The following is a 10,394-nucleotide window of genomic DNA, read 5'->3' on the forward strand; positions in this document are numbered from 1 at the left end:
CACCGAAGACGACGAAGAGTCACTCGCCATTCTGTACTGAAAAGTTCAGTGAACGTGAACGATCATTTATTTATGGGAAATTACAACCGAAGTCCTCAACCTTTAAAATCATTTTCACTTTCATCTCCAATCTTTATTTTTTTGGACAACTATCTCTCTAATTTTTGGTGAATCCCAGGGCTTAGGAGGGTTAAGAGTGACCCTCCAACTATAAACTGCTTCCATTTGTAGAATAACCCTTGTTTGGATATTTATTGAAATATTAACAATTGCTATACGAGGAACACAAAGAGGTTTATCCATATTATATGCTGTCATTGTCTCATTTTCAATCATATTTTCTGATACATCATTTTTTACCTTAATGTCAAAATTGATGGGCTATCGTAATCTCAAACTAAATAAACACTTATTTGTCACTTGAGATTGGAAAGTCTAGTGGATATTCGTTGAGTATGTTATTGATAAATGTATTTTATATATTTATTTAGGCTGTTAAATTAGAGTATTTGTTGGTCATTTTAATAAACAATGGCTTAATTTAATGTGACTCATAAATTATAGATAAAGATTGATGATTATGGCGGAATTGGGAAAAAAAAAAAAACCAACAAAAGGGCTAAATTGCAAGAAATTCAAAGTTTGAGAACTAAAATTGTCACACCCCTCATTTTTTTTAGTCAAAGTCATTAAGGACTTAAATTGAATAAATAACTTTTATGGGACTTAAATTGAAATTTCGAGTAATTGAAGGTTAGGAATGATGTAATAAAGGAATCCAAGGATTTAGTTTCTATTATGGGAAAAGAAATGACTAAATGTGATATTGTCTGAAAGTGGTGAACTTGCCTAGCAATTATTTAATATTTACCCATTGAATAGCATATATTTTATGTATTTTATCATATATTTTGGGGAAAGAGAGAGAGAAGAATCGAGAGAGACCGAGAGGAGGAGGAGGAGGAGGAGGAGGAGGAGAGGAGAAGAAGAAGAATTATCAAGGTAGGGTTCTCAAATTTTTTCAATTTCTCATTTGGTTTAGAATTGTAAGTATAAATTTATTGAATTAAATTTTTAAGGGTTATAGGAAACTTGCTTTAATTCAAAGTTTAGCAAGAATTATATGTTGTCGATATGTATTTGATGTTTAAAATAAGTATATGTCAAAGAAATATGTGTTTGGAAATTAGTGTTGAAGAAAGTATAAACTTTGGAAATGGGTTTGTGATATAAAGGCATATTATTTGAAACTTTTGGAATAACGTGATGCTAAAAATTTAAATTAAGGATTTGAGGTTGAAATTCTCCATATGTATATATATATATATTTAGCAATTTTTGAGTTTTTGCAAAACAAGTGTTCGTTTCAAAATGCTGCCCAGAAAGGTGCTATTTCCGTCAATATTTTTGGTGACAGATTTCAATATTCAGAAATTGGTGCTAGTTTTCAATATTGTGGAATTATAGTGCTAGTTTTGTCAATCATCTAATTTTGGTGGATTTTTAGTATTGGAACCAAATTAAGTGTTAAATATTTGACGTTTTGGTGCTAAAATAATTTATATAAAAAAGTATATGTTGTTAATGACCCTAAATGAGATTATGAGATTGAAAATAAAATATGTCAAGTTTCCATTGGTAAATTATTATTTCTAATGGTAGGAAAATACTTAAGGAAGGCTTGTGAAAGGATATGATTTATTATAGTGAAAGCGTGATATCATACTTGAAATCTAAAAGTGATGAGGCGACGAGAATAGTGAAACCATGGTCGACTATAACTTTGTGAGTGGATATAAAATTTATTTTTCAAAAATTAATATTTATTAAATTTATGTTAGATTAGAAAATTTATTATTTCATACAGTTAATTTGACAGCATGATTTTTAGAATAAAGTGAATTTATAATCAGTTATTTTTAAAGTTAAATTCAGTTCAGTTAAATCATTTTATTGGCATACTATTTCAGTATTAAATACTTCAGCATATTTAAAGTTATTTTTAAAACCACCAGAAAGTACCCAGATGACTTTACCCTAGTCTGCACTGGTGTGAATGTGTTTCCACAGTGTGTGACGAGTTATGATGATTTTACCCGCTCTATATTATTGTGAATGTGTTTCCATAGTGTATGGCCAGAATTACAGAATTTTAGCTCTGTGCGCATATGACCAGAATTTAAGAATTACATAATTGAATAGCTTTGCCATATCTATCAGTGCTAACCAATACATGAGTATAGTTATTTCGGGTACCTTTTTGGTGTGATTTTTCAGTATTCTACAGCTTATCAGATTTTAGAATACAAAATTTAGTTTATTCAGTTTAAAGAATAAAGATTTAGCTTAAAGTATTGTGTAATGATATTTTATTATAAAATAGTTTTTAGAAAATTAGCAGAAATGGAAAAAGTATATTTGAGAATTGTTGGTTGTAAAGAAACGAAATGTTGATTTGCCGACATTTTATTTGAATAGTTTGTAGTTTGAGGGATTGACGTAGTCCATTTATATTATTTGTATTGATTTGAGGAAAATTGATTATTATTCAGGTGGTTTTAGTTTATATTTAAAGGGGAACTCTGTCAATATTTTGTTAAAAATATTTTTAGTCAAGCAAGTCAAGTTGCGTTGGTGGTAGGTTCGACGTTTAGCTGGTATCTATCATCGGCGCATGACATGTATCGAATCCATTAAGATGATTCGGGATAGGTCATGTTAAAAATGCACTAATTTAAAATTTGTGTTGAACCTCAAGACAAAGACTCAAGAGTGCTAAGGGGCCAATTGAACGAGAAAAGAAGACAAATGACTGAAAAGGACTAAAAAGTTTAGGGAATTGGTCCCCAAGCTAGACCCATGCAATTGCACGAGCCTACAGACCATGTGATCACATAGTGATCTTGCAGATTGATTGCAGCAAAAAACTGTGTGAGCCATGCGATCGTATGGCTTTTCGAGGAAGTGTATTTTCTTTTCTCTTTCTTTTGTCGGCTCTTTATGGTACGAGATCTTTAGCCCCTTTTTTAACCTAAAAAGAGTTCATAACATGAGCTACCAAGTTTTTATCAAAAAATTGAGTTTAGCAAGAAGCAAACAAGGACTTTACAACAAGATTTGCAAGTGCGAAGCTCAAATTGAAGATTGAAGTGTAAGAAATTGAATATTTGAGTTCCTTCATCTATTTCTTTATTTTGGGTGATGCATTTTCACATTTGTATAATTTGGATTCAATTATATTGGGCAAAACTTCATATATTTATTGAATGAACGATGAAACCTATTGATCGTATTCATATTTTAGTTAATTTATTATGTTCTTGATTAAGTATACTTATTTCATTGTTTGAATGTTTGCGCACTTTTGAGACAATTTGTTGCTTATTGTAGTGTTGGAAGTCTCATATTCGGTTAGAATATTGCATATTTAACACACGGAGAATAAGTGTTAAGAATAATATTTTTGACATATGCAATCTAGGTTGATAATCGTGTACATATGCATCTCTTTGCATGTGAATTTGGATTAAGAATATGGTCGAGTCGTGCTTCGGATATATTTAATCCATCTTAAAAAAGAATGTTAAACATTATATAATTATTGATTATCATGAGTATTTGAAGAACCTTAAATTGCATGATTTGAGAATTGGACATAGAGATCAATTGGTGGATTTAGAAATCTAATACATTTATCACATAATTTGATTTAAAAAAAAAAAAAAAAACATATCTTCACATAACCGTAGTTTAAGCTGGAACAATTATAAACTACAAACAACAAACTTTCTTGTGTTACATAGATCGAATTTAATAATACTTGGCACACTATAGTTAGCATTTATTCCTCGCGGGACAATTCATGTAACTCACTATGTAATACTTGTCAAAGATCTTGTATGTTTGCAGAATTTTCTTGAATAGACACCTTCACAACCATCGAATCACCATAGTATAAAATTGCTCATCTATTGATCCACATCTTGTGTTGTCCATGTACATATTCTATCTATGCTAGTTGTATCGATAAGAACACTAGCAGAGGCGGATTTAGCCTTGGGCTGGCCTTGCCCAAATTCTATTTTTACTCAGGAAAAAATATTTATAATGTTAATTTATTTATATTTATTTATTTATTATTATTATTTTTTTTTATCAAATATGATATAACCGTAAATAAAGTTCGGCCTTGACTTCTCCTCAAACTCTAGTCATCACGTCATTGCATCCTCATACGTAACATTACTTCTATCATTGACGTCTCACAAATTGCAAGGCGTAACTATGAGTTTTAATACAAATATGATATAACCGTAAAAGTACTTAATAATTCATAAGTGCCGAGATTGAATTCAAGAACTGAAAACCTCTGACTTGTGAAATCTATCAATTAATAACAATCAAATAACGATCAACAATACAATTGTAATTTAAATGAAAATAAAAATGTCCTCCCTTAAAATTTTTAAACATAAACAAACTCTGAAAAACCAACATAAATGAATAAAACTACTACCAAATTAAATACTGAACCCAAAATATCTTAATAATCAACAAATAAATTAAGTAATTTATGAGAGAAGAAAAACGTGTCCATTTGACGGCTTCAACGATAAAATGTTGCTTAAAAACCAGTGAGCTCAAGTGACTTAACCCACAAATTATACTCTCTCTTTTTTTTTTGGCCCCCTGGGGCATAACCCAATTGTACAAAGAATAGGAGTGAGGCTATTTCATGCCTTACTAGCAGCCGCAGTGTGAGAGTTCAAATCATGAGACATGGAATTGAACTCCTTATAGGCGTAGTGTACATGCATCTCTTATTTTCTGACCTGTTGGGGCACATCCCGCGATTTACCTTCCTCACAAAGCTCTAGGGGTGGGGCGGTGGGGGCCCTCAAGGTTGGGGTCCAACCTTTTTTTTTATACTCTCGTTTTTGCATAGGAAAGCTGTATTTTCAATCTATTTCTGACACTATTGACTGAAATTGAGTCGAAATATTTTATTACATGAATAACTAATTTGCAACGCATTTGTAAGGTCGAGGCCTAACTCAAATTCTAAGAGTGAATCCTTTCCACACTAATTGAATTTGGCCCTAGAAAGGAGTGAATCCTTTGATCTATTACATTCAGAAAATGAAAGTAGAATGCCTTAGTGGCAGTTTTACTAGGAATTAACGGATTCAGGCCTTTGGTAGGGGTCTAGCGTTGGGAAAATGAGGATGCATATAGAAAGAAAAAATGAAATAAAGGAAGAAATTATAATAATTTGCATATTAAATTGTTGTAGTTTTTGAAATGAAATGGCCAAGATTTGAAGAACCAATCTTAAATAGAGGTGTGGAGGTGGGTCGAACTATCTAGAATTGTGATAGGCCTAGCTCTCTAAGGCAAGACAGTAAAGATCAAAAGCATGCCCTTCTATCTATGGTTAGGGAAGCCAATAAGCAAATCTTTGAATGGTGGAAACCAAAAAGGTTCGAGCGGTTGAGTCCGCTAAGAGGAGTCAAAATCTTGGTCAAATGCTTGCTATGGCTGATTGGGAATTGACAGAAAGAAATATTAACCTAGAACTTAGGTTGTGCTTCAGGTATTAGCAGCATAGCTGGTTGGAAAAATTAGGACATCACAGGCTCACCAATTTCTACATGTCAAGAAAAATAAATTTTATTATTATGATTTTGTAAATATTACAAAGTAGAGAACCCTATTTATAAAGTTATGAATAACAATAAAAGGAAAGAAACCTAATAGGAAAGATTGTGTAATAGTTACACAATCAATTATTATGAGAAATAATCCTAAACAATATTTCAATTCCAATATTTCATATCTTTAACACCCTCCCCTCAAACTCAATATGGTGTAAAATATTGAGTTCGAAAAAATTGATCCAATCAAATCTTCGAAATTGATGTAGAATGAACTCCAAACACTTGAGGGGAAGCATTCAACAGAAAAACTGCAGCAAGGGCATATATCAAACCAAAAACCCAAGATTTATTTTTTATTTATTTATTTTTTAATTTTTCAACATAAGAAAACCCCCAGTTTGTTTAAGGGGCACGGGAAGAGCCGGTAAAATTCAAAGTACCGGCCCTTCAAATTTTTTTTCAACATAATAAAACCCATAGTTTGTTTAAGGAGCGGGGGAGAGGCGATAAAAATCAAGGTTCGGACTCTCCAAAGTTTTTTTTTTGTCAAGAAAAATAAATTTTATTATTATGGTCTTGTAAATATTACAAAGTCGAGAACCCTATTTATAGGGTTATGAATAACAATAAAAGGAAAGAAACCTAATAGGAAAGATTGTGTAATAAGAAATAATCCTAAACAATATTTCAATTTCAATATTTCATATCTTTAACTTTCCATATCTTTAACACTACAGTTGAAGTTTTATGTGACTGGCATATGAGGGAAAAAGAAGCAGCTTCTCTGAAAGCTAAAGAGTTGAGGAATCGAAAGATTTTTCGGACATAGAGGCTCCCGAGGTGGGGAGAAATTCCTGACTTCTCTGGGTACTTTAGATTGCACCATATATATAATATCAGGAAGTCCTACTAGTTTTGAGTCATCTAGGTGTAGTGTTTTCTTGTTAGATTCAGAAAATAATAATCCCGTAGACCATGAGAAAGTTACCTTGGTGACTCAGGATGAATTGGAAATTGAACAGAAGATGAATGATGCGTCTAGATATAGTGAGCATGATTCCGGAGTTTCAAACTCAACCATCAGTGATCTCATCTCAAAATTTAGTTGATATTTGGCCAATTCAGAGGCAGAAATATATAGACATCAGTTAGTGTTTATATTTTATAAGCAGTAGCAATCCGAACCTGATCCTCGCATCTTATCTATCGAAGATAGACATTCTTCTCATGTCATGGTAACATTACTGGCCAGTTGTTGAGAATTATAAACCTTAATTCTATCCCACCAAGAGCAATCAATTTAAAGAAAGAAAATAAACAATAAAAAACACACAAGTTTATAGAGGTTTACCTCAATGTGAGTTTACGTCCTCTGCCACCGCTACAGTAATTCACTGTGATGAAAAGTTTACAAGAGAAAACATCAATCCTATCTCCTCTAAACTCTCTTTCTCTTTATTTGATGATAATTCATAAAACCTAATGACTGCTCCCTATTTATAAATAGGGGAAAACTAAATTTTACAAGGATTTCTATTCATTCATAGAATTTTACTAGAATACAAATTCCTAAATAGTCTTTAATTAAAATTCTCGTCTAGGGGGTCCACTCCCACCTCCCTGGAGGGGGCCCAACCCCCACGTCGACCTCAACGAGGAGGTCAATCCACGACCAGCTCCACGAAGTTGCAACAACTTAACATAGTTTTGCTCACGTTCTTCTTCTAGAGATTGGGAAGCACTAGCTGGACAGTTTGTTCTTTCTTTCCAGCAGATCTTTAATCACCCTGAATGTTCTATTATAGTAACTTTATTTACTAAAGGCTAATCTCGTATACTCTATGTCTCATGGCGTCATTTTCACATGTGAGCATAAGACAAGTTTTGCGTAGCTTTTTGGCCGTGATAAATATTGGTTAATGATGCTACCAAAAATCGTACCTACAGATTTTCCGAGCTTGATGACTGATAAGGAGCACGAACGTGATCTTCCGATACCTGAAACAAAGGCAACGAGGTGTGTTCTCGTCGCCCCTCCGATGCTTAAGTCAGAAAGGGGAAATATATGCATGAGGCTATGTGCTGAAGAACAATGAGAAAACGTACCTGAATAATGGTTCAAGGTCCTGTATTTATAGGGGTAGGTAGTGTGTTCATATCAGGATTCCGCATTGCACCTGTAGTAGGATAGCTTGATTTTGCAATTTTATATCAATGAGTCCTACGCGAGATAAGAGTTTGAATTGTGGTATAATTGTGATACCAATAGAGTTCTTCTGGGCATAGGAGACATAAATTAAGGATATTTAGTCAGAATAAATCTCTCGTCGGACAAGGCGCTGTCGTAGGTCATAATCCCGAGGACATGTCGAATGATTGTGTAATAAATCTTCGGGCTATTAGCCCGGGCATACATGATACCCGAGCACATATGTCCCGAGTATTTTGATACTCATACCGATGAAATTGAGTCCTCGGTCTATATTCGTCGCGAACAAAACTCGGTTATATCATTGGCCCCCGTGCACCTGTGCTCGATAATATGCACGAGGATAGGTGCAAAAAGTTCCCAGTTACAGTCCTCGGTATAGCCTCTGTCGATTAAATACTGAGGAAGGCCTCCTGAGGGCTGACGTCAGATGTGGTAATGACGCCAGCCCTAGTAGAAAGGCGGTGTAATTTTTAGACCGTGGGATGTAGGACACGTGGCATGATCGAACGGTTCAGGATGCGACCTTTGGGCTCCCACCCATGTTTCCCTATATAAGCCTCCATTCCTATTCATTTTTTACTTTTTTACTATCAGTAAACCTTGTCGGAATCGTCGGGATAAGGTGAGTCCTCAAGTCTTTAAGTTAATTGTTTTTAGAAAAGTCTATATTTAAGGTAGGATGTCGAGTAGTGATAGCGATACGTCATCCTCGAGTTCGGGGACACCAACCGAGGACTTGGGGCAGTCGATAATACCTATGGCCGTCCCCATAAGTGCAAATCCTCGAGCCCAGGATATCCCGACCCCACTAGTGTACCCCGACCACCCTTGTAGGTTTAAGGAGCACTTAGCCGTGGCGACTGCTAGGAAATTCGGCCTGATGCCGAACTGTGATATTAGGTCTCCGGGTAATGAGGATAGGGTAGCTATTGCCCGGGAGGGAGAGTTCGTCATTTTCAAGGATTCTCTAAAGGGGAGATTTAGGTGGCCATTGCACCCCTTTTTCCTCGTGCTCTTGACCGAGCATAACATGAGCCCGGGGTAGTTAGTGCCGAACGGGTGGAGGATGTTGACATACTTCTTTATAGCTTGTAGATGCCTCGGGATTATCCCATATGTTGACTTATGTAGGATGGTCTTCGACCTAAAACAACTCCCCCAGTATTCTTGTTTTGCTTACCTCTCAACTCAAGGAGGGTTTAGAATCCCGAGGATGCCTAGTTCCCTGAAGGGGTGGAAGGATAAGTGGTTCTATGCTATACCTCAAGATCTCGACGTTCCCTTTAGTCCTCGGTGGGGGGTTCCTGATACTGCTAGGTTTTGTGGGGGTCAGGCATACTTTGAATCGTTGGAGAGGCATAGGCAAATGCTAGAGGAGCTCGAGCCCCTCGTTTATGACTTGGATGATATCCTCGGGGATGATATCCTCGAGCTTGCAAACATGAAAGGAATCGAGGGTAGGATATGTGAACTTGACGCTTAAAATCCTGATCTGTATTCTTGCTATGCTCGTGCTAATTACATGTAATTTTTTATTTTTGCAGAAATGACGTTTGATCCAAGTGCCCTTCGTCAGGCAGTAAACAAAAAGTCCAAGGCTCCCCAGGCTCGAGCTCCCGGCCAGAGGAGGGGCCAAAAGAGACCTCGGGATTAGAGGCAGGAAAGGCAGACCAGTGGGCCTGGGGAATCTTCAAGGCCCTGAGGACCGTCTCCGGGAATAGTGAGGACGGGATCTCAACAGCAGGATCAGCAGGGGACTCCTCGGGGGTCTGTTCCTCGGGGACCTGTTGATGTGGTCGACCTCGAGGATGGGAGCCTGCCACCGGGGCCTGCTAATCCCGAGGGATGCTCTCGGTGCCACTCAGTGCTCAGCATCGTCGACAAATACCGGGCAGATGTCGACTTAAGCAATGGCTTGAGGGCTCTTGAGGCTATGGCCTTGAAGGTAAGCTCGTCGGTTGTTTTTACATTATTTTTGTTATCTTGACGTCCCGAGGTTAACCATGCACCATTTTGCAGACACTGGGAATAGCTCGGGGCCTTTCCTTGAAGGAAAAGGACGAGTCTTCAAAAATGGCCGACCTCGAGGGGGCCGTTTCTGCTCGGGATCTAAGGATTGCCGACCTCGAGGAGGAGCGTGCTCAGCTATTGAGGGAGCGCGAGCATATGCGAAATGATCTACGCAGTGCTCAGGGTGAGGCCGGTACTGCGAAGGCTGAGGCTGAGCACTTTAAGCTCGAGCTCGATCAGCTTAAAAAAGATTTTGATGAGAAGCTGGCCAGTGCTCGGGAGGAAGCGATCGAGGACTTCAAGAAGTCTGACGCCTTCAACGAGTTAAAGGGCGACTATGCTATGGGCTCTTACTTTCATGCCCTGAAGGAAGCTCGAGCTTTCATGCCCCTGAGGCCAGATGCTTGCCCTGAGGATTTGAAGTCAATCCCTGAGGTGGCTGATGACCTTCATCTTTCAGAGTCTGAAGAGAACGCTGGGGATGAAGACGTCGATATCGAGGGTGATGACGTCGA

At 36.7% G+C, this 10,394-nt stretch overlaps 1 protein-coding gene across 1 annotated transcript in view; it reads left to right on the forward strand.

Moving 5' to 3' along the window:
- The first annotated feature begins 8,944 nt into the window (after nt 1-8,944).
- Nucleotides 8,945-10,394, forward strand: part of LOC111412517 — a 3,443-nt gene continuing 1,993 nt past the window's right edge. Inside the window, exons 1-4 of the mRNA XM_023043455.1 lie at nt 8,945-9,326; nt 9,414-9,488; nt 9,573-9,814; nt 9,889-10,381. Of these exons, the coding sequence (XP_022899223.1) occupies nt 9,002-9,326; nt 9,414-9,488; nt 9,573-9,814; nt 9,889-10,381 (1,135 nt within the window). The 5' untranslated portion in view covers nt 8,945-9,001. The remainder of the gene's footprint in view (nt 9,327-9,413; nt 9,489-9,572; nt 9,815-9,888; nt 10,382-10,394) is intronic.

The sequence above is a fragment of the Olea europaea genome, chromosome 16 (genome assembly GCF_002742605.1).
Source record: "Olea europaea var. sylvestris chromosome 16, O_europaea_v1, whole genome shotgun sequence".
NCBI classification, from domain to species: Eukaryota; Viridiplantae; Streptophyta; class Magnoliopsida; order Lamiales; family Oleaceae; genus Olea; species Olea europaea.